Raw genomic sequence first — 20096 nt, 5'->3', positions numbered from 1 at the left:
CTGTCTTGTCATGAAATCCAGTTTACTTTGGGCGCCCACAGAGCACTGCCTACTCTTAAAAAATGAAAGTTACATTTTTTTTTAACCTCATCCCATTTTCCTTTAAGGAAAATGAGTTGAATTTAAAAACAAAATTGCAAAATTCAAAAGCAATCATAGACATGGTGGTCTGCTGACCCTAACAAGCCACCATCCCTCTGATGGCTGTCATTCCTAATGGGTTGCTAATTGTGACCTGCCTAATTAATATTCATGAGGTTGGTCAATTTACAACCCACTAGGAAGCACTAGTTAAAAAATAAAACTTTTATACATTTAGAATAGTGATTACCAGATAGCAATTCAGAAAAAAAACTCTATTTGAAAATCACTATTCTAAATGTTCGTACTTCTGGCCCCAAGTTACCAATGTGTAACCCATGCCCAAGAAAATAGGTTACTACTTTCGCTGGTACAGAGGCTAGGACAAAGATTCCTGCTCTGGCACACATGATATGTCTTTAAAAAAATGTCCTGTATTTTTACTTAATAAAAGAAATTAGCAAAGTGTAGGAAAACACAGCGTAGTAACAGGGAAAAGGAATAGCTTCATTATTTTATGAGGCAAGCGGTTAAATGTTATTAAGACCTATTTAAGCCACTTTTCTCAATTCAATGCATATTTCTAGGTTAGATGAGCAATCTTTTCATTTTACAAATTGCATTGCCACCTCACCACTAAAATACAGATTGCTGAACTAGAGAACCATGCATCACATGTAACCTATAATCATGTTTTGTGCACTTTGAAGTCCAGTAAATGAACAGGCTGCTTTTGGGGTTTTGGTAGACCAGCTCGAAATTGAAATATCCTTCTCGCTTTTGATCCTAAACTACAATTTAAAATACAAATAGCAAATAAAGAAATTAACAGTCTGTATGTATCTGAAAGAGAGCATTGGTTTTTATATGTGTTCACCATCAGCAGAGCTACCATTTTGAGATTCGCTTCCAGCTCATTCCTTGATCTAGTGCTTTTGGAAACCGTATTGTTGATTACTAAGCTGCATTTGTGTCTGAAACCAAAGGCATCCTTGAATATCGGGAGAGAGAGGGATGCTAGCAATGTAATATTATTGCCTATGTCTTAACCGTGTGGGAATGTTAACCTCTTGGTGCATGTGTGTCTCTTAAGCTCCAGATATTGTCCAGAATGTTCAATGCACAGCTACTAGCTGGCAGTCCATTTTAGTCCAGTGGGATCCACCAACAAAGCCAAATGGATTGATCACTCATTACATCATAGTATTTCAAAGCACTGCGAGCATGGTTGCCGCGCATGAGCATGTGTATACTATCAGAGAGCTGCTGGCAAACACCACTTACCATTTTAAAATAAGAGCTGCAACCTCGGCGGGCATAGGAGAAGAGAATACGTGCAATGCCACTACACCACCAGAAGAAGGTAATCATTTACTTGTTTACTTCTGTAATGCGTTCCACGGAACAATGGTATATTCTAAGTTAATCACACATGATAGTTAATGTTTTCAGTCTCGTCCATTGGGCTTCCTGGTTTCTTCACTTGACTTAGTGCCAACGGGCCCTCTGTGCAACGTGATACTTTCTCGCAGTGGTCTTGCAAATGTGAAATGCAGCGCAACTACCCATGATCGATAGAGAGGCACAGACTGGGGGTCTGTTACGAATTAATCAAATGTGCGCAATGCGAATTAAACAGTTTGTCAGTCACAGGCATGGTGCATTAACAAAATAAATAAAGAGAAATACAAGCCTCGTATAACTTTTCTGCAATTCTGCAAAACAAGTGTATTTTGGTCTTACGTTTCTTGTGAATTTCCAAAGCTTCTGGACTATGAAAGATGAATAGCGGCGTAAATCCGCATATTTTTAAAGAGGCTTACTCTGATTATGACAAAATACATGATGCCACATATTTAATACCATTAGCTTTAAAACAAATGTAATGTTATCTTCAGCGAACAACTGGTGACTAGAGAGTACATCTCCAAAGTACGCTTGGTAAGCTGCAAGATACACAATAACACCTCCGATGTGGTTCATCTTGTGGATGAGTGCACGAGGAATACTTTTCATAATTGAGTGCAATTAAAATGGCGGTAATGCTTCTGGATCACAGTTGCTTCTCAAATGTTTCCTGTAATGTCTTTCTCACTCCCCCTTCTAGACCATTGACATCAACTGCGGGGATAGGTGAAACAGGAGTAGTATGCGATGTTCCTACCAGGTCATATGTAGGAGGCATAAGAAGGTTTCATGTAGTGTAGCTGACATGCGTTATATTGTCACATTGTTGAATCGGGCATGCACACTCTTAACTCATGAACTGAATGAAGAATGAAATTATGACCTTTATAACAATACATCAAAATATCATTGTTTACTACACTATACAAATGAATATAAACTCCGGTAATACACTGTGAACATTTTCATTAAGAATTAAGGACTTCATTATGACATTGGCGATAAAAACTGCCTACCACCGCGGAGGCGGACGTCAAAATACCGTCGCCGCGGCTACCAGCTGTCTGACATTATATGACCACAGCCAGATTTCCGCCAGAAGGATGGCGGAAATCCAGCTGTGGCCATGCCGGCAGACGGCGGTAAGGTGGCGCTGGTGCCAGCAGCAGCGCAACGCCAGTAGTCTGCCGCCAGCCGTATTATGAGAATTAATACTGCCTGGCGGTGTTCTGCTGGTGAACGCTGCTGTTTGCAGCAGCACCCCGTCCCGTTTTCTGCCGGATGTCCCTCTACACAAAGGTAAGTGGGTGCTCCGATAGGGAGGGGGTGGGGGGTGTTATGTGTCAGTGGGGGTGTGTGTGTATGTCTGTGCATGCATGTGTGTGTTGCTTGTATGTGTGTGCATGTGTGGGGGTGTGAGTGTGTGTATGTTGAGTTTTATGAATTCGTGTCTGCGTTTATGTATGTAAGTGTGTGCAGATGTGTGTGTGAATGGATGTATGCATGCGTAGATGAATGTGGGAATGGGTGTGTGTATGCATGTGTGAAGGGAGGGTCGTGTATGAAGGGGGGTCTGGAGTGGAATGGGGGTTGGGAGGAACCCGTTGAGGGGGGTGTGGGGAAGACCCCTATCAGTGACAGGGAAGGGATTCCCTGTCACCGATAGTGCCTACTGCCATGGTTTTCGTGGTGGTAAGGAAGCCCACAGGAGGTACAGTGACGGCCACTGGGCTGGAGATTGATGTCTCCAGCCCGGCGGCCGTTACCGCCATGGCCGTCGGTGTGGTACATTGGCGGTTTGGCTTCAGCCAAACTGCCAATGTCATAATATGGAGGAAAGTACCGCCAGCCTGTTGGCAGTACTTTCCTCCATATTACAGCTGACCGCCGGGGTCATAATGACCCCCTAAGTCTTGAAGAAGCTCACTGGTTTATAGGACTGAGCAAAACATGTGTCAACTGTGTTTCACCTCAAACATTTCTTAAAAAATAGGACTGAGCTTGACCTGAACCAAATGCAAAAGAGGAATCCTATAAAAAAACACATTGACTTGAATATCCTGCATTTTTTTCTAGTTGTGTGCATGTTCACATCTACTTATTATTTGTAATCCACTGGGATGTAGGGCCAACCAGAGAATCAGGCATCCACAAATCACATCCAAATAACCTATGTAGTGCCCAAATCCACATTTGTGTTAAACACATAGACATAAGGGCTCCAAGAGTGTGTCCGTCTGTGCTACAGTGACAGTTGGGCTTGCTGCAAGAGCCTGTCACAGTGTGATGCAGGCAGAATCCATGGGCATACAAAACACTTTGTTTGATGTTGCCTGGGCCACTACATGGGGCAAATGTCCCATTTCTGTGTGTTCGCAGTGCGTGAACTGACACAAGCCCTGCCTGCGCCAGGCTGGAACAGCCTGAAACAAAACAAGCACTAGCAAAGGCAATTGGTCACGTATTGGCTGCCATTCCTTTAGCTTGTCAATTCTTGTTTTAGTTTGCCATGGTTTTTATTAAACAATGCTGTGGGAGCTGCGAGTCCCTCGTTAATATTAAAGAGTAAACATTGGTAAAAAGCAAAAAAAAAAAAAAAGCATTCATTGGCATAATCGTTTCTGGCAATGAAGGAGACTGCTTTGTGTATGGATGTGCCCTGTGTGAAGGAGCAGTATACAGCCACTCTGAAGTTAGCCAGTGGGTGAAGCAGCCTGACCCATTGCTCTTGCTGTGTACTATAGTGTGCAGAATAAACATGTGAATGACACAACAGAACAATGGATGAAGCAGGCCGGCTGAAAACCCTTATCAGTGAGTTATTTAAAATATCTGTTTACTAATCCAAAGGTCTTGGTTTACCCCTTAGCTGCTGGGACCTCCCTTCCGTGCTGAGGCCTCTTTTGGCTATTTGGGATAGTTTGCGATTAGGCCTTCATAACATTTTGTTTACATAAGCTATCCATGCCAAAATTGTGTCCTTTTTTTCCACCATCCTAGGGATTCTAAAGGTACCCAGAGATTGTGGGTTCCCCTGGAGGAGACCAAGAAATTAGCCAAAATACAGCAAAAATTGTGTTTTTTTCAGAAAAATGGGAAAAGGGGGCTGCAGAAGAAAGCATGTTTTTTTTCCTTGAAACTGGCATCAACAATGGCTTTCCAGTGCTAAAAATCACCAATTTCCCAGCTTTCAGAAACAGGCAGACTTGAATCAGAAAACCACATTTTTCAACACAATTTTGGCATTTTATTGGGACGTACCCCATTTTTTGTGCTTTTAGCCTCCTTCCAGTTAGTGACAGGAATGGGTGTGAAACCAATACTGGATACCGGACAGCTAAACATTTCTATAAAGTAGACAAAATTCTGAATTCAGCAAGGGTTCATTTGTGTAGATCCTACAAGGTTTTCCTACAGAAAATAACAGCTGAAATAATAAAATATTGAAATTGAGGTGATAAAAAGAGCAATTTCTCTCCATGTTTTACTCTGTAACTTTTCCCTTCGATGTCAGATTTTCGAAAGCAACATACCGTTACGTCTGCTGGACTCTTCTGGTTGTGGGGCTATATAGGGCGTGTAGGTTCATCAATAACCCTAGGTACCCAGAGCCCATAAATGAGCTGCATGTTGCAATAGGATTTAATTGTATTCAGGATATACAGCAATTCATTTGGTGCAATATAAAGAGTGAAAAATAGGTATCAAGGAAACCTTTGTATTTACAAAATGGGCACAAGATAAGGTGTTGAGAAGCAGTAGTTATTTGCACATCGCTGAATTCCGGGGTCCCATACTAGCAAGGGAATTACAGGGCATTTCTCAAACAGACTTCTTTTTGACACACTGTCTTACATTTGGAAGGAAAAAATGTAGAGAAAGACAAGGGGCAATAACACTTGTTCTTCTATCTGTGTTCCCCCAAGTCTCCCAAAAAAAATGGCACCTCACTTGTGTGGGTAGGCCTAGTGCCACCGACAGGAAATGCCCCAAAACACAACGTGGACACATCACATTTTCGCAAAGAAAACTGACCTGTTTTTTGGAAAGTGCCTAGCTGTGGATTTTGGCCTCTAGCTCAGCTGGCACCTAGGGAAACCTACCAAACCTGTGCATTTTTTAAAACTAGACACCTAGGGGAATCCAGGATGGGGTGACTTGTGGAGCTCTCACCAGGTTCTGTTATCCAGAATCCTTTGCAAACCTCACAATTTGCCCAAATAAATACCTTTCCCTCAGATTTCGGCGCGGCGAAGTACTGGAATCTGAGAAGAGCCACAAACTCCTCCCCCCCGTACTCCCCCAAGTCACCTGATAAAAACGGTACCTCACTTGTGTGGGTAGGGCTAGTGCCTCTGACAGGAAATGCCCCAAAACACAACGTGGACACATCACATTTTCCCAAAGAAAACTGACCTGTTTTTTGCAAAGTGCCTAGCTGTGAATTTGGCCTCTAGCTCAGCCAGCACCTAGGAAAACCTAGCAAATCTGGACATTTCTGAAAACTAAACATCTAGGGGAATTCAGAATGGGGTGACTTATGGGGCTCTCGACAGATTCTGTTACCCAGAATCCTTTGCAAACCTCAAACTCTGGCAAAAAAACACTTTTTCCTCACATTTCGGTGACAGAAAGTTCTGGAATCTGGAAGATGCCACAAATTTCCTTCCACCCAGCATTCCCCTAAGTCTCCCAATATAAATGGTACCTCACATGTGTTGGTAGGCCTGGTTCCTGCTACAGGAAATGCCCCAAAACACAACATGGACACATCAAATTATTACATTGAAAACTGATGTGTTCTTTTGAAAGTGCCTAGCTGTGGATTGTGGTTTCTAGCCCAGTTGGTATCCTAGAAAAACCCACCAAACCTGTGCATTTTTGAAAACTAGACACCTGGGGGAATCCAGGAATTGGTGACTTGTGGGGCTCTCACCAAGTTGTGTTACCCAGAATCCTTTGCAAACCTCACAATTTGGCAAAAAAACACCTTTCCCTCAGATTTCGGCGCTGCGAAGCACTGGAATCTGAGAGGAGCCACAGACTTCCTTCCACCCAGTATTCCCCCAAGTCACCTGATAAAAATGGTACCTCACTTGTGTGGGTAGGCCTAGTGCCTCTGACAGGAAATGTCCCAAAACACAACGTGGACACATCACATTTTCCCAAAGAAAACTGACCTGTTTTTGCAAAGTGCCTAGCTGTGTATTTTGACCTCTAGCTCACCCGGCACCTAGGAAAACTTAGAAAATCTGGACATTTCTGAAAACTAAACACCTAGGGGAATTCAGAATGGGGTGACTTATGGGTCTCTCACCAGATTCTGTTACCCAGAATCCTTTGCAAACCTCAAAATGTGGCAAAAAAACACTTTTTCCTCACATTTCAGTGACAGAAAGTTCTGGAATCTGAAAGAAGCCACAAACTTCCTTCCACCCAGCATTCCCCCAAGTCTCCCAATATAAATGGTACCTCACATGTGTTGGTAGGCCTGGTTCCTGTGACAGTAAATGCCCCAAAACGCAACATGGACACATCAAATTATTACATTGAAAACGGATGTGTTCTTTGGAAAGTGCCTAGCTGTGGATTGTGGTCTCTAGCTCAGCCGGTACTTAGAAAAACCTACCAAACCTGTGTATTTTTGAAAACTAGACACCTGGGGGAATCCAGTAATGGGTGACTTGTGGGGCTTTCACCAGGTTCTGTTACCCAGAATCCTTTGCAAACTTCAAAATTTGGCAACCAAAACACATTTCCCTCATATTTTGGTGACAGAAAGTTCTGGAATCTGAGAGGAGCCACAAACTTCCTTCCACCCAGCATTTTCCCAAGTATCCTGAAAGAAATGGTACCTCACTTGTGTGGGTAGGCCTTGTGCCCGCAACAGGAAATGCCCCAAAACACAACGTGGACACGTCACATTTTCCTAAAGAAAACTGACCTGTTTATTGCAAAGTGTCTAGCTGTGGATTTTTGCCTCTATCTCAGCCGGCACTTAGAAAAACATAGCAAACCTGGACATTTCTGAAAACTAGACACCTAGGGGAATTTAGAATGGGGTGACTTGTGGGGCTCTCACTAGGCTCTATTACCCAGAATTCTCTGCAAACCTCAAACTTTGGCAAAATAAACATATTTTGGGTAATCAGACTTTTGGGAATCCACACAAGTCACACCTCTGTGGACTCCCCTGGGGGTCTAGTTTCCAGACATTTCTGGGTTTGGTAGGTTTCCCTATATGGCCGCCGAGCCCGGAACCAAAAATGCAGGTGCCTACCTTAAAAAACCAGGCTGTTTTGTGATAGATAATTTTGATGTCTCCACAATACGATTTGTGTGGTGGAATTTGGGGTTGAATTAAATTGGGGAGCTCCCACGAGAGCACTCTCCCTGTGCTTGCCGATTCATACAACTGCTCTCTGGCTTGGGATAACCCTCTATTATCCTGCTGTACAGACTGTGCTTGTGAAGGGACAGCAGGACTCTCCTCATCACCTCCCTCAGAATCAGTGGAAGAGGAGTTGTCGGAAAAATCACTCCCAGAGTCTGCGCCAAAAAAAGTCAGATCCTTTTGTAGGAGAAACATAATCACAAGAGTTACTTGACTTTTTTTTTTGCTGTCTAAAAGCTACAGTTGAAACACGCCAGTTGCAGAATGTGCATTGCTTTGAAGACGCAAGCTGCAACTGCAAGAGAACTGGTGGCAAATATATATATATATATATATATATATATATATATATATATATATATATATAGAGAGAGAGAGAGAGAGAGAGAGAGATATGTATATATATATATATATATACATATCTCTCTCTCTCTCTCTCTCTATATATATATATATATATATATATATATATATATACATATATATATATATATATATACATATCTATATATAGATATATCTATATAGCTATATATATCTATATATATATCAAATCAAATCAAATCATTAGCATTTGTAAAGCGCGCTACTCACCCGTGCGAGTCTCAAGGCGCTAGGGGGGAAAGGGGGGGTTATCGCTGCTCGAACAGCCAAGTCTTTAGGAGTCTCCGGAAAGCGGAGTGGTCCTGGGTGGTCCTGAGGCTGGTGGGGAGGGAGTTCCAGGTCTTGGCCGCCAGGAAGGAGAAAGATCTCCCACCCGCCGTGGAGCGGCGGGTGCGAGGGACGGCAGCAAGTGCGAGGCCAGCGGAGCGGAGGGGGCGGGTGGGGACGTAGAAGCTGAGGCGTCTGTTGAGGTATTCCGGTCCCTTGTTGTGGAGGGCTTTGTGTGCGTGGGTGAGAAGACGGAAGGTGATCCTTTTGCTGACTGGGAGCCAATGCAGGTGTCTCAGGTGTGCGGAGATGTGGCTGTTGCGGGGTACGTCGAGGATGAGGCGGGCCGAGGCGTTTTGGATGCGTTGCAGGCGGTTTTGGAGTTTGGCGGTGGTCCCGGCGTAGAGGGTGTTGCCGTAGTCCAGGCGACTCGTGACAAGGGCGTGGGTCACGGTTTTTCTGGTGTCGGCGGGGATCCAGCGGAAGATCTTGCGGAGCATGCGGAGAGTGAGGAAGCAGGCGGAGGACACGGCGTTGACTTGCTTGGTCATGGTGAGAAGAGGGTCCAAGATGAAGCCGAGGTTGCGGGCGTGGTCTGCGGGGGTCGGTGCGGTGCCGAGGGCCGTGGGCCACCAGGAGTCGTCCCAGGCGGACGGGGTGTTGCCGAGGATGAGGACTTCCGTTTTTTCAGAGTTCAGCTTTAGGCGGCTGAGCCTCATCCAATCTGCGACGTCCTTCATACCCTCTTGTAGGTTGGTCTTGGCGCTGGCGGGGTCCTTGGTGAGGGAGAGTACAAGTTGGGTGTCGTCGGCGTAGGAGGTGATGATGATGTCGTGCTTGCGTACGATGTCGGCGAGGGGGCTCATGTAGACATTGAAGAGTGTCGGGCTGAGATATGTCTATACATGGATCTATATAAATATATAGATCTATATTTTTTTAAATAGCTGTATGGTTTCCCTGTGGGCCATATAACTACTAAAAAACAAATTGCCCCCACAGGGGGTCGCCTTGCCCATGGGCGAGACCCTGTCAATTAAATTAAAAATAAATGTTTTTCATTTTTTGACCCCGGGAGGGGGGAAAGGGGCGCAATTGCGACCTTCCCCCAGGGGTAAACGTATTTGTTTTTTTTAAATATACCCCCGGGGGAGCGGCCCCTTTCCAGAGTGGGCCAACCCCACCCAAGTGAATTCCCTGGTGTCTAGTGGGACGCTGCGATAGAGGGCCAGGAACCTGTTTCAGAAGGCCTCGTTTGAAAGGGAAGAAGCTCCCCTTTCATACGAGGCCTTTCTGAACAGTGGCCCGTTTGGGCCTGTTTCCCCCACCGGAGCAGGAAGCGGCCTTACCTGCTTACCTGTGCTGGCGTCACAAAGGGGCGGGTGGGGAGGTGGGGGAGACACAGAAGCTCTTCTGTGTCTCCCGGGGTGTTTTTAAACCCCTCCCTGGTGTCGGCCACTGGTTGTGACCCGCACCAGGGAGGCCCTGACCGACGCTGGTACTAGAGGGGTTAATGACAGATCTAAAAACAAGTCTTTGACAAGTTCAAAGCCTTGTCTATGTAACACATTGTGGCAAAGTAGCTGTTGGCTGGCAGTGATTGTGATGTCACAACTCTGATTATTATTTATATAACATGGTTGATACATCATTTTCTTACAACAAGCGACCTTACTACTCGAAGTAAAAAACATTAATGCCAAGCATTTATATTCCAGAGAAAAATACCTCAAATTAATCGTCTTTGTTGTTGTACCTTGTTTTTTTAGCTCTACTACCATGTTTTAAAGTGGTTACACCTCAATGGTGTTTTTGTTACAGGATGACCATTAAACTTGCGTTTTGAGTTCACCTCTAGTAAGAAAACGGCGTCATTCCGTCACAAAGTTCTGAGTGTTTCTCATTCTACGGCTCTAGTGTCTGAGAGTTCGTCTTCGTGGCACCTTCCACCCTGACTAAACACGCAGAGCTTAACAAGTGTAACAGAATTTGCTCCTTCAAAACCATTCTCCAGTTTTTGAAAAACGTGTGTTATTATAGGCGACGTTTTCTTAACTGCGCGTTCACATGAATTGTTTTCTGGTGAGCTGCAGGTCGGAATCAGAGGTTCATGGTCAGGGATGGAAACAGTTTTATAGCTGTTGTCAGCTTCTTATTAATGGCGGGCTTGCATTAGTCGCGCTTAGACTGCCAGCACTGAGTCATTGACAATGCATTTATTTTTGACGTAAAGTGAAATCAAATTTGCTCCACTGTCTCACTGCCTAGTGTCTGGCCTTAAAATTCCTTGCTGAAAGCATTTGATTTTTTTACATGTGTAAAACTAACAGAGCTTTTGGCAGCCTGCAGATGTGGGGCTTGAAGATGTGTTCACATAAACAACTGACTCCACATCCCTTTTATGGCCGTGTTCCAACTTACACTTGGACACTCACCTTAACGTTTGACTTTTTTCACCATTGTGCTACAACAAGCAGAGCTCTCAAAAATAACTTTTCAGATGCCTAAAGTATCTGTACTCTTTGAGCCCGATTCTCAATCAAAATTTGTAGGTTTACGAGATGTAAGATTAGACACTAGATTAACATAGATGTACACATTTTGGGCATTGATAAACAACCCCTAGAAATCTAATTAAATCATTAATTCTACGTATACGTCTGGTAGTTGTAAACTTGTATTGAGGATTGCTTTTCGATGGGCAGGTTTCAGATAAAGGGCTTGTGCAAATCCTGCCCGCACCCTCATTTTAATTTTAAATTCCACCTAAAAAAAATTGCACATGGAGAAATCCTTTCTCTTACACAGTTTGCGAACATAGGTGGGTTTGCAGCACTTTCTCACTCACAATACAGCCTAATCTAAACGTCTTGCCATAAACTGAAGTATTCAGTCATAGTTGGGCATGCCATTAGGTATTTTTTTGAATAACCACTAAGTTTTGACTTTGTGTGTTTTTCCAGCTGGAAGTTTCAGGCTGCCCGTACTACTCTGACTGGGCAGTTGCCCATACTGGTCTGACTGGGTGCCTAGCAACTAATCCAAAGGATTTAGGGCCAGATGTATCATCACGGCCCTTTGCGATTCAGTAATAGCGATTTCTTAAAAATCGCAAATGCTATTACCGAATCGCAAATTGCGATACCGGCCCCATTCGCAGCTATGGGCCTGTTGGCCCATAGCTGTGCTTTTTTTGCATTACCAAAATAGCGATTTCTGAACCAGAAATCGCAATTTTGGAAATGCAAATCGCCAGGGTGCTGCCCCCTCTGCTGCACCCCAAAAATGTTTTGGGGGACATGTAAAGTACACACATGCCATAAGGGCATGTGTGCTTTACATGTTCAATTTAAAAATGCATTTTAAATGCATTTTAAAATTTTGCACCAGGTTACCACCTGGTTGCAGTCCATGGTATTTTGCATGTGCAAAATGCCATTCTGCGAAAAATCTCAATTTTGCAGCATTGCCTTGCGACCTGGAATTTGCGAATCGCAAATTGCGACTCGCAATTTCCAGGTCGCAACGCAAGAAATCGCAATTTTAGTGATTTCTTATTTGTGGTCTGCGAATGCCTTTCATGCATTGCCGACCACTGTTTTACACTCACAAACGGCCGAATTTACAGATTCGCACCGTTTGCGAGTGCAAAACTTTTTCATACATCTGGCCCTTAGACACATGAATATTGTCTAATTGATTAAATGCCAGCTAATCATATTTGCTGAAAAAAATGTTTTTCATCAAATCTGACTCTCCTTTCAAACAGTCGGGACCTTTCTCTGCTTTTAGAACATTATGATTTTCTCCTCGGTTAATAATCAGAGTAGACAGGCAACCTCATACCTTCTTAGATCATATGTGGTCAAGATGTTATAGTTGTCCCACAAAGGATGGCTGGCCAGCTGTGGTTAGGCAGTGTTGAAGCAGTTACCGACACTGTGGGTTTTTCAGTATAGATTTTGACATCCCAACTGTGAAACATACCTCTTGCTAACAATATCCATAGGGTGAGCTTAGCTTCACTCCTTTTGAATCACTGGCTTTCTTCAAACAGCATCACTCAGACTTTGATGTGAGACTTTGTCAATCACATATTGGCTCAACCCAGTGGTGTATGCATCTTTCACCTAATGGTATTAGCTGTGTTTAGTGTATCCGTACACCCCCACTAGATTTCCTCCATTGATTATATTGAGGGACTACTTAAAACTACACCCTTCCATATGCCTTGCTTTGGAGTAATAATGCTGGGTATATGAGCACATGAATCCTTGGCCTATTGTTTTTTCTAATGCTTGTTCTATCTAGGAATGCAAAGCAGATTCTGGAAAAAGATGAATTAGCCAGGACATCCACTTAAATGATGTGCAGACATAAGTAATCTATTTTATGTACCCCTTTTTTAGGGAACCCAGAGTTTCTCTCAGACTAAATTTATCTCAAAGGGAACAGTGAGAGTCTTTTCTGGAAGACTGACCAAAAGCACCTGTGCAGGGCCTTATGGACAAGCCAAAGGGATTCGAAATTTCCTAATGCTTAATCAGCTAACTCAAAAGTGACATGAATGTATGAACGATGTCTCCCAGTTACTTAGTGACCTTTTAATGAATATAAGTATCATCGATGTACATGAGAATTTCTATGCTGATGCCACTATGGTAGTTTTAGAGAGGAGTGGTTCAGTTTTACCTGCAGGGCATGATTTGGCACGAATGAACTGAACTGTTGGAGTGCTAATCACTCAATGTTGTTTTCTGTATTGTACGTAAGCCACTTTAAAGCACTGAGTTGGAGGAGAACTGAGATATGGGAGGGCAAGATGAAACAAGGATGAGGCCAGGGAGACAGGCAGAGGGAAGTATAGGGTATACTTTGCTTTCATGCTCTCTGATGGTATAGAATTTATTAGAACATTGGAAGTTGGCAGCTCCATTGAAAACAATGGAGTGCTGCGGGCTTTTACTGGCCGGTAAAAGCCCGCAGCGCCAACATTCCAATGGGCTTTGTTCACAGCAGCAGCTGTGAACAAAGCCTCACGGGCCCGAGGGGATTCTAATCCCCTCGGGCTCCGTGAGCAATTTGTTTTTTTTAAGAGAACATTCTGTCCTGAGTGGCAGAATGTTCTAATAGCCTTAGAACCCGCCGTAGCGGGCTCTACCGGCTATTAAAGGCCCTTTCCCTTGTTAAATGCCCTCGCCTTCGGCTCGGGCATTTAACTCGGGAGCGGGCCTTTAATAGCCGGTAGAGCCCGCTACGGCGGGTTCTAAGGCTATATTGTTATCTTAGTTTTCTCCGTGTATTCTAATGGAATAAATGGGTGGGAAGAATGGACAGGAGGGAGAATGCAGAACTATTGGGGCAGATGGTGAGGTCTGATGCGAGATCCAGCAGTGACATATAAAAGGGAATTGTGAATGAGGGATTCCTTAATAAAGACAAAGTGAGAAATGTGTGCAAAAACAAACATTTTAGCTAAATAAAAGCAAGAATAACTTTAAAAAGTAAGTTTTGCCAAGAATGCCACAGCACAAAGGATGGCTGTGCATTCCTAGATTTCCACCCTATGTAGCCTTCAAAATCCCTCACAGAAGGAATCTGCCAACATCAGACATATTCCACAGTTTTTATTTGCAATAAAGATACAGTATACCCCTTTTGGAGGATAGATATTTGAGTGAAGTTGAGTAGGAGGCCTATGGCACTTCCTCATTCCCCTCTGGTTTGTGTTTGTGCAGAGGTGAACTTTGATGGTTCGGTGAAAGTAAAAATCAGACCAAGCTCTCTTTTTAGGTCTGATTACAGGCAGCTTTAGTTGTCTGCAAGGCCTTGTGTTGCACTTCTTTAAAATATATAGAGTTGGCTGCAGTCCTGCCCATAGAATATGTCAATTGACTGTATAAGGATCATTCCACCTTCTATGCAGTGCTTGTGTTGTAATGTATGAAGAACTTGTTTGCACCTAGAAAGTGCACCCCACCCTCACATGTTGTTGTAATTATTACGTTTCTCCTATATGCAATAACACTACCACCATCAATAAAATCAAAACAAATATTGCCCATATTTTCACCAAAACCTCTACCACCAATCTCAATACCATGACCATCAACCATAAGTCTATCCCAGTAGCACCAGTGCCAACACCAGCATCATTAATAACACCACTAGTACTACAAACTCCACCAGTACCTCAATACAACTAATATCACACTACCATCAGTAGCACACCACCACCAATACAGCATCACCACAATACCAATCCCACCACTATAATATCCATACCACTTCCATTAATACCCCAAACACCAATTCCAAGACACCAATACCAACAATACAACCACCAATACCAGCAGCAACAATATCCCCACTAACACTACTGATAGCACCATTACCAATGTCGCCATCTAGACTACCACCATCAGTACAACACCACCACCAATATCACACCATCCATACACTACAATACTAATGCCACTACCAGTAACTACAGCACCAATACCATAGCCAATGCAACTTTCAACATCATTAATACCACTACTGGCAATGCCACAAACACCAATACCAGTAGTACAAATGTCACATCGCTACTAATACAAATACCATATATATATGTGTTTGTGTATATATATATATATATATATATATATATATATATATATATATATATATATATATAAAATAATGTGTATCTCAATAAACCAGTAGCTCAACCAAAGCCATCACCACAAATACCACTCTATCACTGTCTCAAGACTAACACTGCCCAATTCACAAATATCAACATCAATATAATATAACCACTATTGCCACTACCATTGCTGTTACCACTTTCAAGCAATGGCAAGGCAATACGGCTGTTGTTAATACCACAACACATGCAAACAGAGACATGCAGAAACGTAATACCAAGAGACAGCACATAAAACATTTCAGGCACGATCTCATGGAAATGCATTTTTGCATGGCTACGTGGTATATATTGTGATATTAACACAGACCTGATGTCTTTGCTGGTGCTTGTTTGTTAAGGCTGTCACATTGCAGCTGGCCAGTGGTGTCCATTCTCAACCAATCTTGTAGAAATATTGTTTTATATTTGAGGCCAAGAAGTCTGGACACAAGCTTTTGTGTGGCATTTGTATATAAATGGGGCACAACCGCAACTCCAGAATGATCCCAATATATTTCATTGTATGTTTGTATGAAATTTGGCTACATTCAATATAAGTGTTTAACCTGCGAGTTATAAATAGTACGCCACACCTGGGTGTAGCAAATTTGATAATTATTTCTACCTCTATAAATATTTCTTCATAGTCCGTTATTCAATTTGTCATCATCAGCATACTTAATGGTAACACCACCAGTATTATATAACGTTACTGCTGCCGATCTTAAAATAGTTGTATCGAGCATATGTTAAAAAAGATACTTTAATACATAAAGGAAGGTTAAATGCAATGGACAAACTGCAGTTGGATGATGCAGAGATAATTGTTTGTTGAATGTGAAATGGTTTAGAGCTATAACATGTATAGTATATATTGCCTCATTTTTGACCACTAATTGAAAACAAACACATTACAGTATGGTATTGCTTATGATCAAAGTACAGAGTATCTTTTTTCATTGAGGCATCACCGAGAAAAATGTCTATGTTGCATAAATTGAGGCAGATCACATTGACTCTGAGAAAACATTTCTAGACATGGAGTCTAAATCGAAGGCGTCTTGTACGAAAATAAATGAAAAAAGTTCAGCACATGCACAAATTCACACCAACACATGCACACAGTTTCACAAACATGCTCACAAGCACTCTTCCTGTAGGCTGGACCTTAGGATTTCCTGCCTCAACCCTCTTGTGCCTGAGCGAGTGCGTGCTTTATCTCTCTTACCACATTGACATCTAGTAGCTACATCTCATAGGGCACGTTGTGCATCAAGTGCTGCTGCCTGGATCCGCAGTCACCTTTAGCAGGGGCCCAGCCCTACACTGGTCCTTGTAATGGCTTGTGGTAGTGCACTGTTGTCCCTCAAGTGCTTCTCCCTGGGTCGACAATGAACACTAGGCACAACCTGTGTCACTGCTGGTGCTGGGCTTCATTGTTGCCTCTGGTGACAACCTCTTCCACTGTTACATTTAGATAATGTGAAGCTGCCCGGTTCCACAGTGACTACCAATCTTGGCCTTTTGTACTCCTTCCTAGTATCTCCAGTGTTGCTTCTTAACTCTATCATTATATTTGGTAACTGCTTGTGGTAATGAATTGTGGTACATCCAATGTTGCTAATAATTTCTACTGTTAGTACTAGAAATGGCATGTAGTATTTACCATTGTAACAATCAGTGTTTTTTCTATGAGCCTCAAAAACCTCTTGAGAAGGCCCCGTTACATGGTTACATCCAGTGAGGTGTAGCTTTGGTCTCTAAGCAGAGTTTTCGAAGTCCACAGAGAAAAGCATGTGAGGCAAATACATAAGATAATGATGCCACGGTGAATATCCTGAAGCAACCTTTAATTATTTTACTCAAGTTTCCACACTTATTCGCATCTGTCCAACCTGAGCACATTTCTCCCAAACTATTATGCTTTATCTCCTCTGCTTGAAAAAAAAGGTGACCCGACAAGTTTAAATACTCTTGGTGAGATGTAGTTTGATTTTCCAAGCACGGACAGCAAGTTGTTCAAACATGGGCATACTCTCTCCACTCATGGTGACTCAACAGTGAATAGAACTGTGTTGGGGTGCAAGAGCTAATGCTTGTAAACCATTGGGAATACCACAAGGCAGTCCTTTACATCATATTTCAAGTTGTTTGTTAAATTACAGAAGGAGTCAACATTATGCAAATCATCCAAATTGCACTCAAGAGGTGCCTGCCACTCCTACTCTTAAAATACACCAATCAATCCACATCGCCTCTGCATGAGAGAAGAAGCAGCCTCATATGTGCATTGACCTCTTAGGGCCTCCATCTTTTTGCTGATTTAGTGAGGGACCCTTAATTCTGCTTAAGTTATTTTATTGTTGTTCTTTCTTTGTCAGTACAAATGTTGCAATGGTTAGTTACACATCTTGGGCCAGATATTTGGAAGGGGCGTTTTTAAGTGGTCCCGAAATCTATGTTAAAAAAAAAAAACAGTGAAAAATGACTGACTCTGTAGTAGTAACTCATTTACAAAGGGGAAGAGGTCCCATCTTGACCCCTCCCACTTTTGGGAATGAGTAGTTTTCTATGAGTTACACTGCCAACTCTTAAACAGACTTTTCAAAACAAGCATTTTTTTTACATAATCCCCTTTTCTGTAAGGAGCACAGCCTGCATTTTTGGAAAAAAAAAGTTTATTTAAAGGCAGTCACTGAAATTGTGGTCTGCTAACCCTAGCCGGCCTCCATCCCTGTGATAGCTACCAATTGGAAAGAGTCTCAATTTGCAACCAACCTCATTATTATTCATGATGTAGATTGGAATACTTCCCATTCCAAATCGGAATTTCACAAACCAACCTATTAGTGAAAATGTTGGTTCTAAAACTCTTCACTGATTACAACGATACTGGTTGCTAATTACGACCAGTTGTTGAGACTAATATTTCATACTGAGCCTTTAAGAGGAATGTGACTATTTGACTTTGACTTTTTACATGGAAATACCATCAAACCAGAGTCATAGCTACTTTTGGTGCAGTGGCACCGGGGCCCAATGAACGTCGATAAATCTGAATTTAGATTCTCCAAAAGCATTAAAAGAGGTCATTTGTCTTGCTTACACCGGGGACCAGGCATCCTTGCTACGCTACTGAGTCAAACCTTGAACTTTACCTCATGTCCTTGTGCAGCTTATCCAAGGTCTGCATCGAGAAATGTTACTGCATGTTTTCATTACACATTTTGAAGTGAAAAGCATGCACAAAATCAAATTTAAATCTGAAATGAGTTCATGACATGCATCCAAACCTATTACCTATCTGAAAAAAATATAATTTATTTTTGGGTCTGAACACATACACACCATACACACCATAATTCACTATGGCGGAGTGAAGTAAGGTGACCTTTAAAAAATGTAAAACTGTAAATGTTCTGATCCCCACTGTGAACCTTGAGATCTAGTCTTCACGCCTGTTTACTCCATATCAATAATTAAATCAATAGGTTAAAATTTTGAATTTAAAACATCAGAAAAAATCTTACACTCCATCACTTCACCTAGAGGTAAATGCCAGACAATGTGGAATACCTTATTTACTTTTTGGTTATGCAAAGTAAAAATCATCTTCCCTTACAATACCAGTCCTTTAACCTCTCCTGCCACCTACCTAAATCACACACCATTGGTAAAGTGAAAGTCATGCCAGTGGAGATTAAATAGGACCATAAATAGTGTGAAGGGGGTGAGTAGGCTAAATGTAATCAAGACTAATAGTTCATGATCTTAAGGCATTACCACTGCATCCTTCATTCCTGTCTTAACACTCACTAAATGAGGCAATGTGAAAGCATAAAGATATGATTTGCGCTGCATGACATCGCTGAAAATATTAATTATTCAAGACAAATATGGGCCTGACTCAACCCTTTTGCATATTTGAAGCAAGAGACACTTGTGGGAATAGGAACCAACAATAAATATTCTTGAGCTCCATCAGTGAAGAAAAGTGATGCACTAAATGCAACATAGCTAGAAACAGAAATACACTAATTAACTAGCGGAGCAAAGGTCTTTTTATTTGAACAACAGAACCTCTTTAATGTACATGTACAACTAAAAAAGGTGTTCGAGAAAATCATAGAAACATTCAATTAGCACTACAGTGTAGTGCAGTAGTGCAGTATGGAAACAACACCTCACATCAACCTTTGTGTATGACCTGGTTATAGTAGTGCTATCTGAAAGAACATGTGGTTTGGCTTATGCTCACAGTGGAACAAAAGATTCCTGTTCAGTGTATGGGCCATTGACCCATATTATCAGAACCAGAACCCCACTCTGGGAATGGCATTGGCATTGCATCATTTCACTTTCACGATGCTAGGCTTCTTTTGTTTAATTACCAGGCACGCAAGCTGGCTCTTTGATGGGGATCCTGAGGAGAATAGCGAACCAATAGAAGTTGAAACCAACAGTAAAAGCCTCGAGGCTGCCCGGGAAAACATCCCACGACAGTGATTAGGCCAAACCCATCACCCAGTGTCAAAGTGGCTGCAACGTTACCTGAGCATCAAGCTAGCCAGGCCCTAAACAGTCCAGGGGATTTCCCCATGGTGCATTCAACTCAATGAACTGACCAGTACAGATGAGGGAAAAACCATCCTAACAAATCCACCAAACTATGCTGCATCACATCCAAACTGAATGCCCCTGGTGGCCATAGAATGGCAACTGTCAACAAAAATATATAAAATAAAACTACTGACACTTCATGTCATGAGGCACACAGTCATACCTCAAACCCAGCACAAAACTCCGGAAGAATGCACAAAGCCCTGCGCTCTTAATCAGAAGGCAGAGCTAAATAACATTTGGAATGGCACTCCAGCTCAGGTCAATGCC

General features: G+C 42.5%; 1 protein-coding gene across 1 annotated transcript in view; it reads left to right on the top strand.

Annotated features, from left to right (window-relative positions):
* The window catches only part of PTPRQ (protein tyrosine phosphatase receptor type Q), a 1423303-nt gene that overhangs the window by 984335 nt on the left and 418872 nt on the right, over nt 1–20096 (top strand). Inside the window, exon 42 of the mRNA XM_069227528.1 lies at nt 1175–1444. Coding sequence (XP_069083629.1) covers nt 1175–1444 — 270 coding nt within the window. The remainder of the gene's footprint in view (nt 1–1174; nt 1445–20096) is intronic.

Source organism: Pleurodeles waltl, chromosome 4_1 (assembly GCF_031143425.1).
Source record: "Pleurodeles waltl isolate 20211129_DDA chromosome 4_1, aPleWal1.hap1.20221129, whole genome shotgun sequence".
Classification (NCBI taxonomy): domain Eukaryota; kingdom Metazoa; phylum Chordata; class Amphibia; order Caudata; family Salamandridae; genus Pleurodeles; species Pleurodeles waltl.
Note: the sequence above shows the minus strand (reverse complement) of the source record. Positions and strands in the feature narration are given on the sequence as shown.